General features: G+C 40.9%; 1 protein-coding gene across 1 annotated transcript in view; it reads right to left on the reverse strand.

Moving 5' to 3' along the window:
- LOC119721438 (valine--tRNA ligase-like) overlaps positions 1–19,178 on the reverse strand; it is a 28,251-nt gene extending 9,073 nt beyond the window's left edge. Inside the window, exons 1-17 of the mRNA XM_038191519.1 lie at positions 18,780–19,178; positions 17,282–17,357; positions 15,200–15,300; positions 14,941–15,068; positions 13,340–13,504; positions 11,942–12,143; positions 10,551–10,659; positions 9,499–9,678; positions 8,527–8,651; positions 7,149–7,252; positions 6,473–6,631; positions 4,779–4,869; positions 3,695–3,800; positions 3,037–3,107; positions 2,074–2,304; positions 1,439–1,586; positions 4–131 (exon numbers count right to left, since the gene is read on the reverse strand). Coding sequence (XP_038047447.1) covers positions 4–131; positions 1,439–1,586; positions 2,074–2,304; positions 3,037–3,107; positions 3,695–3,800; positions 4,779–4,869; positions 6,473–6,631; positions 7,149–7,252; positions 8,527–8,651; positions 9,499–9,678; positions 10,551–10,659; positions 11,942–12,143; positions 13,340–13,504; positions 14,941–15,068; positions 15,200–15,300; positions 17,282–17,357; positions 18,780–19,001 — 2,346 coding nt within the window. The 5' untranslated portion in view covers positions 19,002–19,178. The remainder of the gene's footprint in view (positions 1–3; positions 132–1,438; positions 1,587–2,073; positions 2,305–3,036; positions 3,108–3,694; positions 3,801–4,778; positions 4,870–6,472; positions 6,632–7,148; positions 7,253–8,526; positions 8,652–9,498; positions 9,679–10,550; positions 10,660–11,941; positions 12,144–13,339; positions 13,505–14,940; positions 15,069–15,199; positions 15,301–17,281; positions 17,358–18,779) is intronic.
- Between the last annotated feature and the right edge of the window lie 5,873 nt (positions 19,179–25,051).

Below are 25,051 nucleotides of genomic sequence, written 5' to 3' on the forward strand. Positions count from 1 at the left end.
TACCTTGAATTCAGCAAGCGGTGTGAAGTCGTCCCCTATTGCCTTCAGGGCAAACTTGGTGGCGTTCCACAACTTGTTGCAGAAGAAGCGATAGCCCTGAACGCGCTGCACGTCCAGATTAATGTCACGACCTGCAGACAATAATTCAAAAACTGAACAGTCACAAGGGCCTTTACATACATGTCCAAAAACCCAGTGTTGAACCGGAATTCAACATAAGGCCTTTTCACACTAGACAAATCTCAGGGTTGACGCGGGGTTGACACAGGGGTGAAAACATGCAGCGTTAAACACTTGAAAATGTTCAACCCTGCACCAACCCCGCGTCAACCCTGAGATTGATGTCGCCCAGGGTTGAACTCAACCCTGCTCGAGACCAGGGTTGACATTTTCAACCCGAGTTGAAACTCTCAGTGGGGTTCAAAACAGTAGTTACCGAGCAAAATATTAAGCTTGGTTTGCACGAAACAAGCGTGAAACTATGCAGGGTTGAACGTGGGGTTGGAAAATAAAACACTCAACCTGGGGCGGCACTGGGTTCACCCAGGGTTGAGTTCAACTCAGGTTAAGAGGCTCTAGTGTGAATTTTGGTCCAATTATGAATTGGAATAAATATGTGCTTGGTAGGTATTAATCACTCTGTTTAACCTTTTCATTACCACATTGTTTATTGACTTGGCTCTCCCCAGGACCAAATTGTTTGCTCATTCATGCGGAAATCACTAGAGCATGAAACAAACGACCACAAGTCCAAAACTCACTTTTTTCAACCCAGATGTTCACTACCAAGGAGTGATTTAAATCATAGGTGTTGCGTGTAAAGTTTGTTCCTTGAACCTTACTCTTGTATGTGATGTAAAAATGAAGTCCATATGTGCAAATATAAGAAAGTTATGCCTTTTTCTTCATTTGGTCCCATTTATCAAACTGCAAGCCATTTCACCACATGACCAAATGGCACTCCATACCTCAATTTGTGTGTGGACACTTCTGAAGCACTTTTCTCATTTTTTTGTAATGGCAACACTATGAATAAACTACACCATTAGAACGATCCGAAAACACTCTTTCAGCTGGTATATAGTTGATGTATGGACGGCCAAACATATCAACATGCCGCCTTTCTGAAAAGTAGTGAATATATCTGTGTTGAGGGTGTTTTGTGTGTGGTTTCCTGGTCGACTAAAGTCGCCCATGGGAACCAGCAGGGGGGTTCTTCTTGTCGACAAAATTCGCCCATGGTAAGGAAAGGGTTAAGACCGCTTGGAGTCTGGGTGCTGATAATTACCCGAAACTCCAAGCGGTCTTAAACAGAGTGTTTAAAACTTCCCAAGCACACATTTATATTCCCTTATTAACGCATGTGTTCATGCAAGAGCTTGTCTCGAATCAAACAGTGTTTGGAGTCCAGCCAATTTGTTGTGGTTTATTTCCATACCTTGTGCAGTGTAAGCGCACAGAGCAAACCTCAGTGCATCCGTGCCACACTCTGGGATACCGTTGGGGTAATCAGCCGTCTGACCCTCCTTAGCTTTGTTTATCTCCCTGGGATCAAGGTTGCTGTTCTCCAGCAACTTGTGTAGATTCTAATGGCAAAAAAAAAAGAGAAAAATGTCGCATTTCATTTATTTTATTTTACTTTACCCTAGCTTCCCTGACCATTTGCAGTAAATGGTATTCCGCTGGCTGTCGTCCAATCTAATTTCTATGTTTTTAACCTTATGTTTGTCATGAGGGGATCCTTGTGTGTTTTAATCTTTCTAAAAAATAATTGAAAGTTTTGACTGATGTATTTTTATCCAAATCCTAAAATGAATTGTGTAAATTTGTTTTTATAATTGTAAAGGTCTTATTAATATCACCACTATACAATTCAATGGTCGGGTTGCAAGCCAGTGGAAATAAACCAAAAATAATAAAAATAATTTTACAGTTAATCGACCTGGGAAAAATTCCTGAAACATTCCAGCACAGAGTAGTCCGTTAACAACCTTGTTATTACTTCCCCCATTCACATCCATTTGGGAACACTTGTTTTTACATATAAGTGACGAACGATCACATCACACTTACCTCCAGCGTGATCCCTTGAATGATGTCAATGGGATCGATGACGTTGCCCAGCGACTTGCTCATCTTGCGGCCGTGAGCGTCGCGCACCATGGCGTGCAGATACACCTCCTTGAACGGCAGCTTGTCCGTCAACTTGAAGGCAAACATCACCATGCGGGCAACCCAGAAGAACAGGATGTCGTGGCCTGTCTCGAGAAGCGTGCCTGGGTAGAAGACTTCCAGGTCCTCAGTCTGCAAAAAAAACAAAAACACGGAAGGTAAATTTGGTAGAACTAATGCAAGAAGGAAGCCTTGTACCTGTGAGGGCAGAGATGGTTACTGTTACTGTTTTAAGCTACCAGTTCTTTGCACCGACATGGCAGCATTGAGCTGAATACTCCAAGGTAGCTCAGATTGTCTTTGGAACGTAATACCAGCCCAATGAGGTAGTAATAATGTAAAGCGTTTTGATACGTAGTTAAAAGCGCTATATAAGTATCCATTATTATTATTCTAGACTGGTTGACATTAACATATCATTATCATATCAAACATATCAAGTGTTTCATCTTGATTAGGGTAGAATGCAGAATTAAGCAGGCGGGTCCTTGAGGTTTTTTCAGGTTTACCTTGAGGTTTACCCTGAGGTTTACTTTGAGGTTTACCTTGAGCTTTACCTTGAGCTTTACCTTGAGCTTTACCTTGAGGTTTACCCTGAGGTTTACTTTGAGCTTTACCTTGAGCTTTACTTTGAGGTTTACCTTGAGGTTTACTTTGAGGTTTACCTTGAGGTTTTAAGAGGTTTTACTGGATACCTCACGGTTCAACTTCGAGCAACTTCTTTAATTTTGCATTCTTCCCTTTGGTCATATGGTGACCAAAACAGTCCTAAATAATGGAGCAATCTCTAGTCTTCAGCTCAATCCAAATAAAAAGTACTCTTACTTCACAAAGACAATTTGATCAAATGGTCAAGCCACCTACCTGGTTGGGCCAGCCAAATATGGAGAATGGGAAGATGGCTGATGAAAACCACGTATCCAGTACATCCTCATCTATCGGAAAAATGCACAGAAACAGAAATGAATGTGATAGGTTTGCAATACCCTTGCTGGTAATATAAACTATTTGCATTTAGCGGCCATCTTTGGGGTGTTTTGGCTGGTCCAAGAGGGCCATTTAAGGGCATGTTCGATCAAGGTCCATAGGTTAAGGCAAAACAAAAAGTCTCCGGTTTCTGTTATGGAGCTTGCCCAAAAAGTGGTGCAGCGTTGCGGCTTTTTTTTTTTTTAACTTGTTTTTCTTCAAATGTCGGCTGATGACTGCAAATGGTGCCCGACTAAATTTAGTGCAAAATATATGGGAACCCAGAAAGGCCACACAGAGCTTATACTTGATCGTAACCCCATCTAAAAACACGATAAAATCGTGCAGTAGCAGGATTCCAGTCAAACCAGTGAGATTGGTGGTTTTGAGACATCATGTTACAATAAAAAAATAATAATTTTGCCGCCCCGCATGGCTACGGCGACACGCGCAGACCAGAAACTGGAGCCTTTTTTTTTGGCCTAACCATAGTTTGACTAACTCTGTTTTATCGTAAATTAATTCATAGTTGGTATCCTTGGGCAAGCTACTTTACCTTGTTTGAGTGAGATCTTCTCGGCAGGAACTTTGAAGCGTTCGGCAGCAATCTGTAGGGCCTCTGCTTCAGATCTGGCGCTGACCCAATAATTGTTATCTACATTCTATTATCCAATTAAAAAAAAATTAAAAACATCATCAACTAATATGTTTCTCTTTCCCTACCTATACAATTTTGTTTTCTCACAAAAACTATTTTGGGGTAAGGTAATCAAGAAGTATGTTTATAATCTGTTATGTGGAAAACTGTAACAAATTATCTTGATGCATTTCTTCATCAAATTTACGAAGAAATCTTTTCTCATTCCAAAAAACTTCTTTGATCCTGTAAAATGAGTCTTTCGAATATTACTTATTTTTTGCAGGGGAACTAACTTTGAACCTCATTTTGACATATCAATAGGCTTGAGCGACTCCAACAGTGAGAGGAACCATGGGAGGGACACAAGGGGCGTATGTTCGAAACCCCGATCTCGTGTTGAATGAACGGTGTTCGCGAACAAGATTCTCACTCCCCATTTATTGGGGAGTAGATGAAGAACGTCAAGAACAAAGATGGCGGACTTAGGCACCTACTGGAACTTGCCTTAATATTTGCATATGACAATGAAAGCAGCATTCATTCAGTGCAGGAGCAGTAACGATACAAAAATAAAATTGTATGCGTTTATAGAGTGGGCTTGTCAGCTTTGCCTTTGCCAAGTTCTATAGCTGTTTCGGGATTTCAGTTATTTGGGCATTAATTCAATCAATTGTTCCTTCTTTTCATGTGCCGTTTTTAAACGGGGGCTGCCATCTTGAATTTTCGACCAGCTGCACTCCACACGCACTTGGGCGTTCGTAATCGGCAATACGAGAACCTTTGCGGGTCACTCAAGAACAGGGTTTCGAAAACGGTTTTCGAAAACGGCGAAGGGTTCATGTGCACATGGAAAGTATGCACAACTTATTTCATTCTGAATGTGAACAAGCCACAAGCGTTAGGTGCTGAAGGCAATGCATTCAAATGTCCTCAAGGTAGTTTCCCCTTCGTAAGCCTGGACAGGGGCACTTGTGCAAGGAGTTCATACAAATTTACTTACATCACCAGCAGGAATACTAGCATCGTCAACGGTTATGAAGTAACAGGGAATGCGATGGCCCCACCAGAGCTGACGAGATATACACCATTGCCTGCAATGATTAATATTGTAGGGAGTTTCTTGTTTGATAACAGCAAGAATGGCATAGTACAAACAAACAGCGTATGCATGGGGCTCAAGTCTGTGAGAAAAAAAGAAATTATTAATAACCATTTTTTGACACAGAATGCCAATTTCATGACAAGTAAACCTATTGTGGTAGAACCAACTTCTGCCTTTGAAACAAGCATGCTTTTGGCTGTGCTTACTCCTCTGTTAGAAACGTGCATGACTGATTTCATTGGACTGTTTTATACAGGGGGGTAAAAATACTGTTCAGCAAATTACTGTGCTTAAGAAACACATCTCCGGAGCATTAAACAGTCAAAAGCAATAGCAATGAATGGCATTTTGACTGGTGACCTATTTTGTCTATTAAAGTCCACCATGAGCAAACATTTTCTGAGCTTAGCAAAGTTCTGTTCTTAGTAGCCACATGAAATTGCCCCACACCCCAGTTTTGCTTTAACTGCTGAGCAGAAAATATTGCTGAGCAAAGATATGTTGTAAGCAAAATATTAGCTGAAAACCAATCACAATTGTGTACATCCCAGGACTGATTGTGCTCTATAGACCATTATCATGTTGCAGCCATTTGATTTTCCCCATTCAAATCAATGTAACCAAAACGAGGCTGGAAGGACAAATAGTCTGGTTCCTTTTTGCAAAAAAAAAAAAACACAATCATTCAGTACTGTTATTGAATACCGGGAACATGACTGAAATGGTGGCAGCATAATAAGGGACCATGACCATTCAGCCCCGGTATGAAAAGGGCCCCCTGGTAAGCTCGTCCCCTCCCAAGAAGTCCTTTCGTACCCTCCCAGCTACCGGCCCAGGAGCTGGTCCGGTTGCTAATCAGGAACTCCTTTATCCTGGGGTCTATTTGTTTGCAAGTATTGACACCTGTAATATATCCCAGGAGAAACCTGCTTGTGGTTTTCATCTCTCAGCGCGAAACAATAGAACACTTTCATCGGCACAGATCAAACCCCTTGCCATGCTGTTTCGCGCACAATGGGACCGTAAATTATCAAGGCGTTTGGAAGGATTTTATCTTTAATCCGATAAGTCTGCTATTGTTCTGCTCTGGATGTTCTCTGAAGGGCAATAAATTGATGCGCCTGACTGACTTCAAAACTTCTGGTCAGACAGGACTATGTACCGGACGACACTGGGCTGAAGACCGGACTGGCTCTGGACCGGACGAGGTACCGGGGGACCTTTTCATACCAGGGCTGAATGGTCACGGTCCCTAAAGGTCTATTGAGTCCAGTTTACTTAATTTTTTAGTAAAAAAAATTAATATCATACAAGTTCCTCATTCAAACAAATAACGTGGAGAGTGCCACTTTAGCCCGGGTTGAACTATTGACACTGAAAATCCTAGCCAAACACCTGCCCCTCTGACAAGAACCACATGTTGTGTTATAAAATGCATGGATAATCAATCATCCTGTCAACAAGACAAGTCAACAAGCTCAAGTGACGGCTGTTTGCAGTCGCATGACCACTATAACACTCCAAATTAATAGACAGCACATGGTAGCATGGAACCATGTGTGTAAAAAGCGATAACAAGGCACAAGGTTTACCTGATGTTTGTCAGCCAGTTGTTCCACGTCTTGATGTGCATGTCTGGGATAATCTTGAGTTGGCCTTCCTCCACGGCCGCCACAGCCTGTTTCGCCATGTCTGTGCAGTCCACGTACCACTGTGGCTTGAGCAGAGGCTCAACAATATCCTTAGAGCGACTGGAATTAAGACAAACAAGATTTACCGACCGAGCACATATTTATTCCCATTCATAAATACCTTTTCGGTAAAAAAAATTAAATAATTCTTTAAAAAAAATCCCGATTTTGTTCAACAAGTTCACTTCATACTTTTTGAAACATCCCTCTAGCAAAATAATGGAGTGTTCAGCTGGCGAGTAAGATGTAAACAACCCTTTTTTGGAGATTGACCCGCGCGTAGCATGGAGTCCACATTTTATGTGACACTGGAAAAGTGTTTAAAACCAGCTAGCCATGTCTTTACCATCCGTTTAAGACCGGCCACGTGACGGGCTCTCGGCCAATAGGAATAGCTAAACTGTCTGAGGTATTTATGAATAATTTTTAAGGACGCACCTTATTCAATATTTGAAGATCGCTTTGACATTTAATTTAAGTATCGTGACTTTGGGCATGATACCCTGCTGCATGGCATAGACTGGTTTATGGATTCTGACTAACGCAATTATATGTTTGTGCTAAGCATATTTCACACCTGCACACAGGAACTACCATGGGATTATCCTTGGTCTCTTTGTACAGTCCCTTCTCCTTGAGAGCGGCAAGGACGGCCTTCCTTGCATCAAAGCGCTTCATGCCCTGAAAATGAAAAAGACCCATGCAATATGTTGTCAGCTTTAAAGGGAAAATACAACATTTGCAAACATCGAAAAATAAAACTACCAAGTTGTTACAAAATACCTTACTAGGATGTTGGTAAATGACATGCTTAAGCATCCTGTGAAATTATGGCACCTGGTGTGAAGCCATTTTCAAGAAAATGGTACATTTGTATACATTTCCAACGCTGGTCAGCCGACCACCGTTGGAACTATTTTTCAATTACTGCTCCAAATGTACCCTTTTTTTTTAGTCTAAATTTTGTTTTGCTAGCTATTGGTTCCATGTTCATGAACGGGTGCAGGCCAGCTAGACTGGTTCCCTTACCTTACAATGTTCCGGTATATTGATCCAGTTCATCTTTAGTGGAGTCAGGGAACCAGACTACTTGAATATTTTTGTTTTTCTTGGTTTTTCAAGCATTTTCGATCACAAAACTTCAAACATGTCAGTGTAACAATATTTGAATCTATTATACTAACCCCCCAATTAGTTCATTTCTGAAAATTACAGCAAAAGCCAATGATGTACATTCCCTTTAATGCTCCACTCTTCAGACCCTATAACATCCAAACCGCTACACTGCGCTATGGACTCCCTGCACAAGTGCCCCCTCAATTACAAATACAGAATTGGGGAGACCACTGGGAGGGATGTTCTGCCGAAATGCCAACAATGCTTGGAAAACAAAACAAGTTGTGTGTCCTTCAGGCCATAGGCATGGGATACACTAAGCACAGGTGGCATGTCCCTCCCACTCGGGTTTTTGAAAGTGGCCACAAAGCACCATCTACTGTTTGTGCACGGAGTCTATGTGGTTGTATGGATTCATACAGGGCAAAATGTAAATGTAATAGGTGAACTTATAAGCAATGACCTCAGCAATGACCTCAGCAATGGCCTCAGCAAAGACCTCAGTAATGACCACTGCAGTAATGACCTCAGCAATGACTACTGCAGTGAACACAGCAATGACTAATGCAGTGACCTCAGCAATGACTTCAGTAATAACCTCAGCAGTGACCTCAGCAAAACCTCAGCGAAGTAACCTAAGCTATTACCTCAACAGTGACCCAGGAATGGCCTCACCATTGAACTCAGCAATGACAACAGTGACCTCGCAATTACCTCAGTGGAAACCTCAGCGACGGCCACAGCAGTGACCTCATTAAAGACCTCAGCAATGACCTCAGTAATAACCTCAGTAATAACCAAAGCAATGACCTCAGAAATAACATCAGCAATAACCTCACCTTGAACTGCTCACAGACATCTGTGATGTTTCCCTCATCCGAGATCATGGTGAGGAACTCCAGGTCATGGCGTTTGCCGACCTCGTAATCGTTGGGGTCATGGGCTGGAGTGATCTTCACAGCACCTGTTGATAAAGAAATTCAAAAATAATACATACACTTTACTATAGGGCTGTCCCAAAAAAACGAATACTCGAATGTTTCGATCATCAACCAAATATTTGAATAGCTTCTTGCTAGTTTGAATATTTCAAAACAAAAACCTACACACATACTAGCACATTTGTTTAGGGTGTAAATCAAGGATTTTCTTTTGTTCCCCTTCCCTTTTCCTTTGTTTGTTCTATAACTTTTTCGCAACAGCTTTCATTGGTTTTGTACACGTTTACGACCTTGATTTGGTTCCTGCCCTCGATTCACCGATGATGTTGCACGTGTGTGTCCTCGATTTTCATAAACAAACGCGCACGCAAGACATGCGATTGGGAAGTTCTTTCATCGTAAAGTTGTGGCGCTTTATTGTCAGGTGCCACTTTTTTGTCGACGGTAACTTTATTGTCAACAGCAGTTTATTGATCACATCCGATTAGCACGTCAAAGCCCTTTATAGTTTCAGGCATGCAACTAGCAATTTAGGAAAAAACGAGGAAATCCCAAACCACACAAGACTTTGTACAGTGTTTTTCAATTTGTAATGGCATTCATGAGAAGTAAAAAAAACCAGGAAATCAGCGGATCCAAGGACAAGTTGTATGCCAGAGTTATGAAATACTTACTGCAAAACACTCTAGCACCACATATCGATCACTCCACGCAAATTTTAACTGGCATACTCTTCGTGCAACTTTTTACCGGCGCAGCACTCAGTTGCAGTTGAACAAGAATTTATGGAAACCTTTTTTACTACAACACTGAGAAGTGCAAAAATGGTCACAACAATTGTTCAACGGATGAGCTCCATGTTCAACCTACCAGTCCCAAAGTTCATGTCGACGAACTCGTCACAAACGATGGGCAGCGTGCAGCTGCGGAAGGGATGGACGACGCGCTTGCCGTGAAGATGTTTGAAACGTGCATCGTCTGGGTGAACGGCGACGGCCGTATCTCCTAGCATGGTCTCAATACGGGTGGTCGCAACGATCAGCTCTTCATCTACATATAAACGGACACATTTGAAATAACGTTACAAGTAACAATGAGGAATGCTCAGGTATGGCTCTGCCAAGGAACTGGCTAACATTTGGCTAACAACTTTTAGGCCATTTCTAACAGTTAAGTACAATACTGGCTCAGCATCACTTTTTTTTAATACATCAGTGACCGGGGACTTTGAGGCAGTACGGCCTTGAGACTTTTTACCTGATGGATTGATACAATGGGCAGGCTTGTCATTTTGACAAGTGTTGCATGTTACTGCTTTTGGCAGAGTTTCTAGCCAAAATATGGAGGGTAAGAGTACCGGTCGTCTCACTTGTTTGTCTTTTTAATACTTCTATTTTTTTTGGAAGCATGGCGGCATCTTTTAAAGCATGGCGGGTGCTCAAAAAGCATGGCGGGGCACCAGGGTATTTTAACAGGTTGGAGAACACTTTGAACTTTCTTCTGAGCAGAGTCCACAGTAAAATATTCAGTTTTGATTTTTAGTGCAAATGAATGAGCACAAACACATGCCGTCTTTGCATAAAAACAGGAATGCACCTGAGCCTGGGCGCACAACTGACACTGGGCTGAAGTGTTCTTCAATCTAAACAGAGATGTTAAACCACTGAGAGCATACTTATCCACTGAGTTTCATGCAATAGATCATTATCATATTGCGGCCATCTTGATGTTTGTCTCATTCAAATCGACGTAACCAAAGCGAGGCTGGAAGAAAAAATAGTCTGATTCCTTTTTGCACAAAAAAACATTATCATTTAGTGCGTTATTGGACACAGGAACATGACTGAAATGGCGGCAGCATGATAAAGTCTATGTGTAGCTCTCTTCATGTATCTCTGAAAATCTTATTTATCCAGATTTACCTGAGCCTTCTACCTTGTAAGCAAAGTAGACCAGCACTCCAAACTCAACCTTCTCCACGTAACCAGGGACGAAGAGCAAGGTCCGTCCAGGCAGCTCACGCTTGTCAACCTGTGTGAAAGAAACACACAGTAAACACATTGGTCGATAGAAACTGCACTTGCATCACTCTCAAGATGAATGCATAGGTTCCCAAAAGAAAAACACATTTAAGGGAAAATACAACATTTGAAAACATCAAAAAATAAAACTACCAAATCATTTTGAAATACCTTGCTGGACTGTTAGTGAATGACCGTGTAAAGCATCCTGTAAAATCATGGCACCTGGTATACTGTCATTTTTTTCTGGCTTGTATTTATACTGGCTTTTTTCAAATACTGGCCCCAATTGACTATTGCACTTGTTTGCAATCGATTACACACCTATGAAGGCGTACAAGCCAGCTAGACTGGTTCCCTGACCTTACAATTCCCCAATGTATGTAAACTGCTGTTTCTTCTTGTATGGAGTCAGGGAACCAGACTACAGGAAAATGATTGTTTTTCTTGGTTTTTATAGCATTTTCGAACCCAAAACCTCAAAAAAGTCAGTGTAACTATATTTGCTATATATTTCCAACCCCCCAATTTCATCCATTTCTGAAAATTAAAGCAAAAGCAAATGATGTATATTAGCTTTAAGGCTAAAGTGAAGTTCATAAATACAGTACATAGCCATTATTGAAACCTAGCATTCGCTTCAGCCTTATATTCAGGCCCATCTTAACATCTGGCACTGAAACCACTTGTAGCTCTTTCACTTTTTTGTACAGCTTTGTATAAAAAATATTGATATTACCGTAGCTAAAAAGGGATTCATACTGCACTCAAAACGTCAGAGACCTAAAATTGGAATGGGAAAGTCTCGACTCTAGAGCCGGGGAAAAAGCCAAAGTTTTTAGAAGTTGCCAACAGCATGCAGTGGCTGATGCAACCTCACATCAGGTATGCAACTGGGAAATCACAAAAAAAGAGGAAATTCACATTTTTCCCAGACTTTGTACAGTGTTTTTCTATTTCCAATGGCACACATCTGAAGTAAAAAAAAGAGGAAATCAGCTGATCCGAGGAAAAGTTGCATGCCTGTCACATGTGTGATACTGTTGGCTTGGAAAGAGTTCCATACCTGGACACCACTTGACACCCTGTGCACAAACCCTATGAGACTGGTCTGAAAAATTCCAAGTGTTTTCTCAGTTAAACTGCTTCAATATTTTCACTGCTAATATGACTTTTCAGGACATGTTATCACTTTCTGATGGCTGATAGGTCACTGCAGGGAAAAATTAGTGGTGTCCATGTATTGAATTCTTCCCGTTGGCTGTAGCCACGTCATTCCTGGGCAGCCGTACCTCAATATCTGAGATGGCACTCTTCAGAGTACACGACCAGTTGACCAATCGGTTGCTGCGATATATCGTTCCATCCTGGTGCATGCGTATGAAGGCTTCCTGCACAGCATTGGCCAGTTTGGGTTCCATGGTGAAGCAGGCCCGGTCCCAGTCCACGGACGAACCCATCAGGCGAATCTGGTTGTAGATGCGATCGCCTTTCCTGACGAACAGAAAAGTGTGACGAGAATAAAGTTGGAGTAGTACAAACTTGAACAATAATATTGAATTAACTTGTACCTCATAGTTGACAACTTGACATTGAGTTAACCCTTTCATGCCCACATTGTTTATTGACTTGGCTCTCCCCAGGACCAAATTGTTTGCTCAGTCATGCGGAAATCGCGGGAGCGTGACAAAATGACCACAAGTCCAAAACTCACTTTTTTCAACCCAGATTTTCACTGCCAAGGAGTGATTTAAATCATAGGTGTTATGTGTAAAGTTTGTTCATTGAACCTTACTCTTTTATATGATGTAAAAATGAAGTCCATATGTGTAAATATAAGAAAGTTATGCCTGTTTGTTCATCTGGTTTCATTTATCAAACTGCAAGTCATTTTACCACATGACCAAATGGCACTCCATACCTCAACTTGTGAGTGGATACTTCTAAAGCACTTTTCTCATTTTTTTGTAATGGCAACACTATGAATAAACTACACCATTTGAACGATCCGAAAACACTCTTTCAGCTGGTATGTGGTTGATGTATGGGCGGGAAAACATATCAACATACCGCCTTTCTGAAAAGTAGTGGATATCTGGGTTGAGGGTGTTCTGTGTGTGGTTTCCTGGTCAACTAAAGTCGCCCATGGGAACCAGCAGGGGGTTCTTCTTGTCGACAAAAGTCGCCCATGGTTAAGGAAAGGGTTAAAAGGTCGCAATGGAGAATTTAGGAACAACCTGCTTGACTTGGTACGGAAGGCAAGAACGAGTGCCGACATTTCCCCCACACTTCAAATTCAATAGTAAAACTTGAACCACCTACTGAACTGTTTATATATACAACTTCCATGACAAAATGACACTTTCCAAAATGACACTTGCCAGTGGGAAACTTTTTGGGGACGAACCTTAATTTGAGAATGGGTCCAGGCAAGTGTAAAAAAAATAATAAACCAATGTTCAATTTTAGTAGAACACCTCCTGATGTGTGTGACAATGAATACCAGAAAAGACAAAATTGCTATCATTATCATTTGTATTTGAATCCTTTTAATGTTGGAGCCTGCAATTCGCCCGATATCTTCGGTAGTAAAAAGAAGGTCCCAGGTTCGAGTCCAACCTCAAATCCAACCGCACCAAGTACACATGACAATATTTATTATGTCAACTAAAAGTTCGCTTAATCCTTACTCATTCTTCCATTTCCAGACTTGTTCAACAAACTTCTCTCTTCCCAGGTCATGCCTGGAGAGCTTCTGCTCTCTCCATAGTTTCTTCTCAACGACGACTTGGGTCGCGATACCGGCGTGATCGCAGCCTGGATTCCAAAGGGTCATCTCCCCTCGCATACGATGCCTGAAAAGTAAAGAATACATGTTATTCTGGTTGCATTCACCCACAACCACCTGTGTACATTTTATTTCATACGTGTATCAATTCCCAATACTTTTAAATATACCACAAAGGAAACTGCTTCGATGCATTATAAAAAATAAAAAAAAATAAAACTTGAGCAAAGAAATTGACTGGAGCAGGGTTTGAACCTGCACGTTCCGGATTGCCGCTCTGGTGCACTACCAACTGAGCTATCCAGCCCCATGTTGGTTGTTTGATATCTTTGTTCAAGGGGTGCTTGAACAAAGACATTGACCAATTGGGGAACTGCCAAAATAGAGCTAGATAGCACAGTTGGTAGATCACCGAAACGGCAATCCGGAGGTTGCAGGTTTGAACCCCGCTCGAGTCAATTTCTATGTTCAACTTGAAAAATAATGAAAAAACATAGACTTCTTGGGCAGATTGGGCCGGTACAGAACAATATTTATTAAACCCCTAAGTAGTTTCTCATCAAAGGAAATAACAGAGTTCAGTTCTTTGTTAATCTGGTAATTTCGTAAATGTGAATATTCAATACGACTTTCTTCACTTAGGCCATTGGTGGCACTTTTCGATTTGACGAGGTTCCCCAAAATATATTGACTGTTACAAGGGTGATCAAGGGACTGTCACCATATCAAGGAAACTTACTATTAATTATATAAAAAATTATAGAAAAGTTAATTATGATCGTTAAACCAAATGTTCACCAAGAACAGGTGTTCACTAAAAGCAAGCAGAAATTCCTTTCATTTACATGAATATCTACATGCCATGTCTGCTGTAAACCAGGCATTAACACCTGTAAGGGGCTTGTTTGGGGCCTGGATGTTAATAACGTCCCAAGCTGAAGCCCAAAACCAGTTTTAAACCAGACGTTTAAAACTGTTCCACCACATTATTATTCCCGTTCAAAATACCTTTTTGGTAAAAAATTCCCCAAACTACATGTATCAGACAAAGAACAAAATTCCATCGATATTTTGTTCAACAGTTTTAATCCATGTTCAGGGGACTTGTATTGTGTGCGTTACATGCATGGTTTGCTTAACATCTTATTCTCTTTATGTGGAGATCATTTCAGTGATCGCAAGATGGCGTTTAAGCGGCCAGTTGTAGAAGGCGCACGACATATACTGCGCACATTTGGCGTGGAGTGCCCGATTTCGATACTGGTTTTGAACATCGCTGACCCGTGTTTCAACGGCGTGAACCACGTTTAAACCACGTGTTGCACGCTTAAACCACGTGATGGGCTCTCGATCAATACAATGGGTAAACTAGCTCAGGTATTTATGAATATAATATCAAGTGCCTTTGAGTCTCAAATAAAGGTAAGTTACAATTAGGCATGCACACTTTTCTGTCCAATAGTACACTCTCAACAGTGCAACTTCTCTGAGCTGGCTACTTACCACCTGGTGAGGGCGTCCTCCACAGCATTAGTGAGGGCGTGGCCAACATGCAAGGAACCCGTCACATTGGGTGGGGGGATGCAGATCATGAACGTGCCCTTGGGGTTGGGGTCTTTCAGGCTTTTCCTCTGTGAAGTTAACAATAAGTTAGTCATAAGTTTTTCAATACAAGTTATTTATAATTGACTGTCAATTTCAGGTACCAAATAGTGTTTTCTTTCAATTTGGGGATCCGAGATGAATAGTTTTCCACACTTACTCCATATTCTGGTTTGAAGAATCCTTGCTTTTCCCACCACTGGTACCACGCAGCCTCTACGTATGCTGGACTGTAGGCATCAGGTAACGGACCACTCACATCTAGAATAGGACCACATTGAACATACATACAAATGTACATGTACATGTTTACATCATACGGGCAAGCCACTCCCATTAGTTTCTGTGACTCCTTAGCCTTTGGGGCAATTCCACGGTTACTCACGTTACATTTTTGATGTACTTTTGAGTTTCCTTGGGCTGTAATTACCTTACTGAAACGGTTTGATAACTGTTATCCCTATGGTAGATAGAGTAGACCTAGACCTACCTAAGCACTAAAGATGACATACGGAAAAATGTGTTATGTATGATAAACAAGACGCACACAATCGTTTACTCACATTGTAATGTGAGTAACCGATTTTGTGCGTCTTGTTTATCATACATAACAAGTTTTTCTGGATGTCATCTTTGGTGCTTAGGTAGGTCTAGGTTTACTCAATCTACCATGGGGATAACAGCTATTAAACCTTTTCTGTAAGGTAATTACAGCCCAAGGAAACTCAAAAGTACATCAAAAATGTAACGTGAGTAACCGTGGAATTGCCCTTTGGCATTTTTGTAAAGAATCTTCCCCAATCCTACAAAATGTCATACTAGCATGTTCTTCAGCACTTTCTTTCAACAGACGTCAAGCCCTCAAAAAAGTGATTGGGACGTACATGTGTAACAACTCCTGGTGAATATTGAAGGAGCTGAGGGGTTAGGTTATTAACCCTAAAAGGGACGGGGGGGGGGCGCCCCCCTCGACTTTTTCCGCGATAGCCTTTAAAAAAATTTTTTAGCGACCTGAGCTGTTATGACTTTTTGGCCTCGAGCCTTGCGCATCTTTTGACACCAAAAATATAAAAATCAGACTAGGGGTTGTCGCGCAGCGGAATTTTTTTCGGCGCTACGCGCCGTCAAAACTGAATTTTCGCATATATTCGTCGTGTACACAGACCAGAATGAATAATTAATTAGCCATAATTCCAAAACCCTTTGACCTATAGTCATGAAATTGCTTGGGTATGTTCATGAAGAGTTGCTCTATGCATGTACTGAGTTTCAAATTTTTTTGTCACTGGATGGGCGAGATCTTGGGGGGGGGGGGTAAATAAAGTTCAATGGAAACTGGCACCGGCCAAATATCCAGCGCCTTCAAGGTGAGTGCACTTCAGTAGCGTTTCAATTGTTAGTTAAGTATTACATCATGTGTTTGTACAATGTATATTTAATGGTAATACAGACCACACGTCACAGTAGAAAAGCCAAGTTAAACTCTGTTCAGTTTCCAAGTGCTACATCATCATATTACAAGTCCTTAAGTTTAATTACCATTCATAAATATCTAAGACCGTTTACGCATTCGTATTGGTCAAGAGCCTGTCACGTGGCCGGTCTTAAACGGATCATAAAGACATGGCTAGCTGGTCTTAAACACTTTACCAGTGTCACATGAAATTTTGAGTCCCATGAAATCCGGTGCCTTTTACGTTTCATTGGTTGAACGTTCAAATTCCCCACGTATACATGCGCAATACTACCAGCCAATCATTATTTTATGGTCCGATATTCACACTACACCAGCCCAGCTGCGTTTTGCGCGACATCGCGCAGTACGCGCGACCATGGAGGTGGAATGCGCAACGCGCACGCAATTGTGGAGGGGCATTCCAATTATAGTCAGAGGGGTGTTTCGTAAAACATGAAGTAAAATTGTTGAACAAAATGGTTAATAACGTCTAGTTTTTGACTTGATTTGATTTTTGGACCGAAAAGATTTGGGGTTTTTTTTGGACTACAAAGATATTTATGAATGGGAATAAATGTGTGTTCCGTCGGTATTAAACTCTGTTTAAAACCGGTGTGAGTCTGGATGGGTGATAATTACCCGAGGCGAATTATCGCCCATCCAGACTCCCACCGGTTTTAAACAGAGTGTTATAATACCTCCAGAACACACATTTATGCCCTCATTAATTAATATGCCTGCATTACATGGTAACGCAGGTCAGGTGTAATCGTATTAAGTTTGTACCTTTCTTCTCCCCTGGTGGTGTAGGAAACTCATAAGTTGCTGAAACTTTCTCTGACTTCTCTTTCTTTTCCTTGGCCTAAAGAAAAATAACGATAAAAGGGGAAAAAAATCAATGCGCAACATGTAAAATAGTTCACTACAAATTGTACAAAAGGGGAACTGATGCAAAACACGCAGGAAATAGACTTGTTAGGCAAAGTAAAAAAAAAACCGGTTGATCGTTCAGTGGAAAACAAGAAACAGTTAGTATTTTGAGTACTGCCACGTTTCAAGTGAGATAAAAAAAAAACAATGAAAAAATAGGATGCCGCTTCAAAAAAGGATGCGGGCAATGACGGTCAATTGGGTTGTTCTTTTTTTTTTTTGACGCCACTTTTTTTCTTCATATATCATCTCAATGAAGATCACTCATTACAAAAAAAATGATGATCAGACATGAATCTGGGACTGAGAAACATTTCCAATTTTGTTAGGAAATACTTAAAAAAATTTTCTTGACTCTCCATAGACTTTGTACACAATCGCAGAAGTGGAGTCGGGGGCAAGATTACCATATGCGAAGTTCACTAATTTTCCTCTGTATTGACTAACAAGCCCCCAGATAGCAATTTCATGTCATCAAAGTCAATTTGAGCAGTGAGAAAATACAAGCATTTTCTTTTTCAGTCCAATCTCATAGGGTTTGTACACAGGGTGTTGAGTGAACTGTGTATACATGTATGGAAATCTTTCAGAGAAAGAAAATTTTTTTTTTTTTACTCAGCCTTACAAAAACTGTTCAGAAAGACAGATGGAAATGTTGCATCATAACGCCACGTTTTTTCATCATGTATTTATCTCAATGTCAATGAACGTCAGTCATTACACAAAATGTTGAAACATGTTGAAAAGACATGAATAAGAAATCATGTGGCATCTGGATGCCACACTCTTTCTCATGGTTCTTTTTTTTTGTAAACAAAATAAACACATCAATTGAATAACATGAATAAAGGACAAAATGAAGAAGGGGATCGGGAAAGAATGATGCAACCTGACGCAACTTCAGAGGTTGTGTACAAACATGAAAAAGTCTATGGGGAGTCAAGAGAATATTTTAAGTATTTCCGAACAAAATTAAAAACGTTTCTCAGTCCCTGATTCATGTCTTCAGATATGTCAGGTCTTACCATCATTTTTGCTGGTAATATGAGTCGGATGAACGAACTTCTTGAAATGATAGGCCTAGACCTAGGCTATATGAAGAAATAAGCAGCATCAGGTTGCAACATTCTTTCCAGGGATGGTGATCATGAACATGATAAAACTTGACGATGCAAAGCTGAAGTAAAACTAAATTAAATTGGCATACCTGTACACACACGTACTTTGCGACAACCTGGAAACTCAGTGACACACTGAGACAGTGACAATGACTGACTGACAAACATGTGACACTCCCAGACTGATGATGATGAAACAAGTAGTAGGCCTACAACAAGATGAGATCAGTACCTACCGCAGATTTAGCTGGTTTTTCTGCCTGTTGTTTGGCCTGCTTCTCTTGTTTCAGCCTCAATTTTTCCAATTTGGCCTGTCGCTTGGCCTCTCGTTCTTGCTCCTTCTTCAGCTGTGCTTCCGTCTTGGGCGGGCCGGCAGCCCCGGCCGGTGCACCCGCTCCATCACCGGCCGCCGCCAGCTCCGATGACTCTCCGGTATTTTGCGGACTAGCTGTTGGCATATTGAAACCTAGTCACCCTACTTTGTTTCCTGTCAACACCAACAAGGTTACCTTTGGAAAAAGTCCACAACTTTGGGTAAAACTTCGTCTTTTATTTGAAACAGATCAGCATCTGGCCTTAACAGTGGTTCGTGATTGCATGAGACACATGCGAAAGTGCCGACTGCGCATGCTCCGTACCATCCTCTGCAAAATGATGAAATCGTAGTTTTTATATTGACATATTGTGGAAGGTCTTTGGATATATTTTAGCAATATTTATCGTAAAAAAAAACAATAAAAGACAGAAAAACTTTATACATTGAACAATTTTAATGTTTGTATTAAAATTAATGGCTTAAAGTTGATTTTATAAAGCAAAGTATTGAACGAGCCGCAATATGGCAGCGCCCATTGTTAGGAGACTACATTGCAGTCACACAGTGACCGCTGTCCCACACAGTGACAGTGTCATGCATGCCAATGCGTGCAGTATGCATCGGTACCGCGAATAGGCCTACCGAATTGCTCCATGGTTATGGAGATTTCTCCCTCCCCCACATTGAGGTCCCCCCCCCCTCCCCACTCTTTCTTTTAACTCAAGACAACAAATTATGTACCACAGCCAAAGTAAAATAAGATTCATTTAGTATACTGTGTATTTTGATCAAATGTCAAGTTAATTAAGCAGACCAAAGATTGAGGCAGTTCCGAGTTTAATGATTAGTATATAGCGAATTATTTTTCCTAGAGTGTTTCATGTAAACGCAAAGCTAAGACTTGCCACTATGACCGACTTTTTGTAAAATTTGTTTTTTTTTATATATGTATTTTGTCAGTACATTGTAGCCGCAACACAATTTTCGGTTTTCAAATTTAAATTAAAAAAATATCAGCGCTAGCATGCATCGCATTGCTTCCCACCCTTTTAAATTAAGTTCGACATTGCCGCGGTAAATCCCACTATTTCATCATCTAGAGCGATATACTATTGTTGATGTCATAAGTGCGATTAAATAAGGACCATTATGGGAGAGGGACCTTTCACTTGCGAGTGATCAACCAATAAATAAGGGAAAAGAGTCCGATTTTCGTTGAAGTCCGATTTTCATAATTATGACACCGGCCAAGCGACTTGGGCCCTATTTGCAGGGCGGGGGTACGAGCGAAGCGCTATCATAAAGGATGCACATCGGTATCGTGACCAGCGCCCCTAGTGCAATGTGGTGTCCTGGTGTAGGGTTGTTTTTGTTTACATTTCAATATTCATATTTTGAGAGTTAAGGATGAAAACTTGCTCTTCACATTATTTTGCACGAAAATAATGTCTGATCACAGGCTGATGAAGGATTGAAAAGCGAACGCAATACAGGCCTGATTTAAACTGTTTTTAAAAAATCTGTCAAAACAATTATCGTTTCCTTTTTTAAAAATGTCCGCACAATACTAAAGTAGTAGTGGCGGAGTTGAGAATCCGTATCTGTCCCTGTCCAAAATACAAAGAATAGAAGTCAGGCGCGGATCCAGAGCAGGGGTCGAACCCCCCCCCCATCCCGCCCCGCCAATCCCGCTCAAGGGCGGATCCAGGGGGGGCCAAAGGGGGCCATGGCCCCCCCCAAAACGAAACCAATTTTTTTTTTTTTTTATGTGACATCGCAATAAAGGCAGGCAATGAGTACACCACCATCTTTTCCTCAAAAAAAATTGGTTAAAGTGGTCAGAAATTGCCTCAGATCGCACCACAGAGCATCTAGAATCCAAAATTTTTTCGGGGCCCTAGCGGGCCCCGAACCCCACGCCGTAATTTTTTAGACCCACTTTTTTGGGGGACCAAAATTTTTTTTGGCCCCCCCAAAAATTGTGTTCTGGATCCGCCCTTGATCCCGCTCTACTGACACACACAGAATAATGTATAGGCTATACAATTATGAAAAATGATAAGATCGGATATAAACATCTAAAGGGCCTGACTCCTTCCCCCCAGTCCGCCAAAATTTCAAAATCCGCCCCTAATACCTGTTTCAGGCTACATAATAATAGTGTTCATTGTCGCGTAACGACAAGACATGTTTAGCACACGGCCTACGACTAATGAGGCTGCCGTATACAATTTTCCAAACAAAACAGATGATTCATTATTGCCCGAAATATCGACTTCGATTCTGTTCGCCCATGGAGCCAAAACAGATGCACACAGCAATGCTCCGGGTTTCTCCGCCTATTATTAAGACACATTGTTTTTGAGGAGAATTCCAAGGAAGCCTGATGGCCGAGTGGTTAGATTCGTCGTCCACGAATCGCGGAGCCCGGTATCGAATCCCGTCGATGTCTTTTTGCTTTTCAACGCACGCGTTCTATTCAGTCATTATAAGATGTTTAATTTCCCGTCGTAAATTACCAACGGTACCTTAGCTTAATCGGTAAGCTCTGCGGCTGGTACTGTCCGTGAGTTCCAGGTTGGCGCCTTCGTATAGGTTCAGGGCATGTGGTCCACTCGGAGGATCAGGGCTTAGGGGCCGCCCTGTTCCTCCCTTAGCTCTTGCTTTTACATGGTGCCTGGCCCTCCGGGGTTATATGGATGGACAGGGAAGGAAGTGTGTATTGGCCGGGACACCCGAGAGCCCAGAAGAGAACTAAGGGGCGGGCTGGGGCATTGTTATGGCTCAGACCGACCCCTGAAAGCTTGGCTAGCACATAACTTTTTGATTTTTTTTTTATCTCTATTTTTTCCAACTTTGGTTAAGTTTGATATTTACAGCCGCTCGGCAGGTCTACGGTAGTATCCAAAATTAAACCAAGGTCTGTGTCATAAATCAATAAATATTTAGCAACTGACTATTGTCCTAATCAAAACGAAGTTTCGTTCGATCACTATGACTATACCATTATTCATGGCTCTATTTCCAATTGACGTAAGAAACGCCATGCAATAACATACCGGGGAAAATAAGGATGTACATTGTAATATATATATTAGGGGCCATTCAGAATTTTCAATGTTTTAAAATTTCGACTATTTTTCCAAATTGTGGGTGGGTGGGTCAAGCTAAATAATTGAAAATCGAAATTCACTTTTCATGGAAAAAAAGATCCAAGTCTTTCCGAAAGGACACGCAACCCGCACAGGCCCGCCAGTGGGATGTAATGATGTACATGCAAGTGCATGTACACGTACATGTACATGTACATGTTTTGTTTTTTTATACTGCGTAACAAATCAGTTTTTTTATAAATCGAAATTAGGGGTGGGTGGGTGGGTCAAAATAATTTGGAAATAAAGTCGAAATTTTAAAACATTGAAAATTCTGAATGGCCCCTTAGTAGAAGTATTTTTTTTTGGGGGGGGGGCGCTATTTTTTGACGTTGGTGGCGCCACTTAGGGGCCATTCAGAATTTTCAATGTTTTAAAATTTCGACTATTTTTCCAAATTGTGGACGGGTGGGTCAAGCTAAATAATTGAAAATCGAAATTCACATTTCATGGAAAAAAAGATCCAAGTCTTTCCGAAAGGACACGCAACCCGCACAGGCCCGCCAGTGGGATGTATTGATGTACATGCAAGTGCATGTACATGTACATGTTCATGTACTCTACATGTTTTGTTTTTTAATACTGCGTAACAAATCAGTTTTTTATAAATCGAAATTAGGGGTGGATGGGTGGGTCAAAATAATTTGGAAATAAAGACGAAATTTTAAAACATTGAAAATTCTGAATGGCCCCTTAGTAGTAGTATTTTATTTTTTTTTTATTATTTTTTTTTTTTTTGGGGGGGGTGGGGCGCTATTTTTTGACGTTGGTGGCGCCACTTAGGGGCCATTCAGAATTTTCAATGTTTTAAAATTTCGACTATTTTTCCAAATTGTGGGTGGGTGGGTCAAGCTAAATAATATAAAATCGAAATTCACATTTCATGGAAAAAAAGATCCAAGTCTTTCCGAAAGGACACGCAACCCGCACAGGCCCGCCAGTGGGATGTATTGATGTACATGCAAGTGCATGTACATGTACATGTACATGTACTTGTACATGTTTTGTTTTTTAATACTGCGTAACAAATCAGTTTTTTTATAAATCGAAATTAGGGGTGGGTGGGTGGGTCAAAATAATTTGGAAATAAAGTCGAAATTTTAAAACATTGAAAATTCTGAATGGCCCCTTAGTAGAATATTTTTTTTTGGGGGGGGGGGCGCTATTTTTTGACGTTGGTGGCGCCACTTAGGGGCCATGCAGAATTTTCAATGTTTTAAAATTTCGACTATTTTTCCAAATTGTGGGTGGGTGGGTCAAGCTAAATAATTGAAAATCGAAATTCACATTTCATGGAAAAAAAGATCCAAGTCTTTCCGAAAGGACACGCAACCCGCACAGGCCCGCCAGTGGGATGTAGTGATGTACATGCAAGTGCATGTACATGTACATGTACATGTACATGTACATGTACATGGTTTTTTTTTTAATACTGCGTAACAAATCAGTTTTTTTTTATAAATCGAAATTAGGGGTGGGTGGGTGGGTCAAAATAATTTGGAAATAAAGTCGAAATTTAAAACATTGAAAATTCTGAATGGCCCCTTAGTAGAAGTATTTTTTTTGGGGGGGGCGCTATTTTTTGACGTTGGTGGCGCCACGTAGGGGCCATGCAGAATTTTCAATGTTTTAAAATTTCGACTATTTTTCCAAATTGTGGGTGGGTGGGTCAAGCTAAATAATTGAAAATCGAAATTCACATTTCATGGAAAAAAAGATCCAAGTCTTTCCGAAAGGACACGCAACCCGCACAGGCCCGCCAGTGGGATGTAATGATGTACATGCAAGTGCATGTACATGTACATGTATATGTACTCTACATGTTTTGTTTTTTAATACTGCGTAACAAATCAGTTTTTTTATAAATCGAAATTAGGGGTGGGTGGGTGGGTCAAAATAATTTGGAAATAAAGACGAAATTTTAAAACATTGAAAATTCTGAATGGCCCCTTAGTAGTAGTATTTTATTTTTTTTTTATTATTTGTATTTTTTTTTGGGGGGGGGCGCTATTTTTTGACGCTGATGGCGCAACTTAGGGGCCATTCAGAATTTTCAATGTTTTAAAATTTCGACTATTTTTCCAAATTGTGGGTGGGTGGGTCAAGCTAATTATTGAAAATCGAAATTCACTTTTCATGGAAAAAAAGATCAAAGTCTTTCCGAAAGGACACGCAACCAGCACAGGCCCGCCAGTGGGATGTAATGATGTACATGCAAGTGCATGTACATGTACATGTACATGTACATGTATTGTTTTTTAATACTGCGTAACAAATCAGTTTTTTTATAAATCGAAATTAGGGGTGGGTGGGTGGGTCAAAATACTTTGGAAATAAAGTCGAAATTTTAAAACATTGAAAATTCTGAATGGCCCCTTAGTGGAAGTATTTTTTTTGGGGGGGGGGCGCTATTTTTTGACGTTGGTGGCGCCACTTAGGGGCCATTAAGAATTTTCAATGTTTTAAAATTTCGACTATTTTTCCAAATTGTGGGTGGGTGGGTCAAGCTAAATAATTGAAAATCGAAATTCACTTTTCATTGAAAAAAAGATCCAAGTCTTTCCGAAAGGACACGCAACCCGCACAGGCCCGCCAGTGGGATGTAGTGATGTACATGCAAGTGCATGAACATGTACATGTACATGTACTTGTACATGTTTTGTTTTTTAATACTGCGTAACCAATCAGTTTTTTTATAAATCGAAATTAGGGGTGGGTGGGTGGGTCAAAATAATTTGGAAATAAAGTCGAAATTTTAAAACATTGAAAATTCTGAATGGCCCCTTAGTAGAAGTATTTTTTTTGGGGGGGGGGGCGCTATTTTTTTGACGTTGGTGGCGCAACTTAGGGGCCATTCAGAATTTTCAATGTTTTAAAATTTCGACTATTTTTCCAAATTGTGGGTGGGTGGGTCAAGCTAAATAATTGAAAATCGAAATTCACATTTCATGGAAAAAAAGATCCAAGTCTTTCCGAAAGGACACGCAACCCGCACTGGCCCGCCAGTGGGATGTAGTGATGTACAGGCAAGTGCATGTAC

Source organism: Patiria miniata, unplaced genomic scaffold (assembly GCF_015706575.1).
Source record: "Patiria miniata isolate m_02_andy unplaced genomic scaffold, ASM1570657v1 HiC_scaffold_13, whole genome shotgun sequence".
Taxonomy (NCBI): domain Eukaryota; kingdom Metazoa; phylum Echinodermata; class Asteroidea; order Valvatida; family Asterinidae; genus Patiria; species Patiria miniata.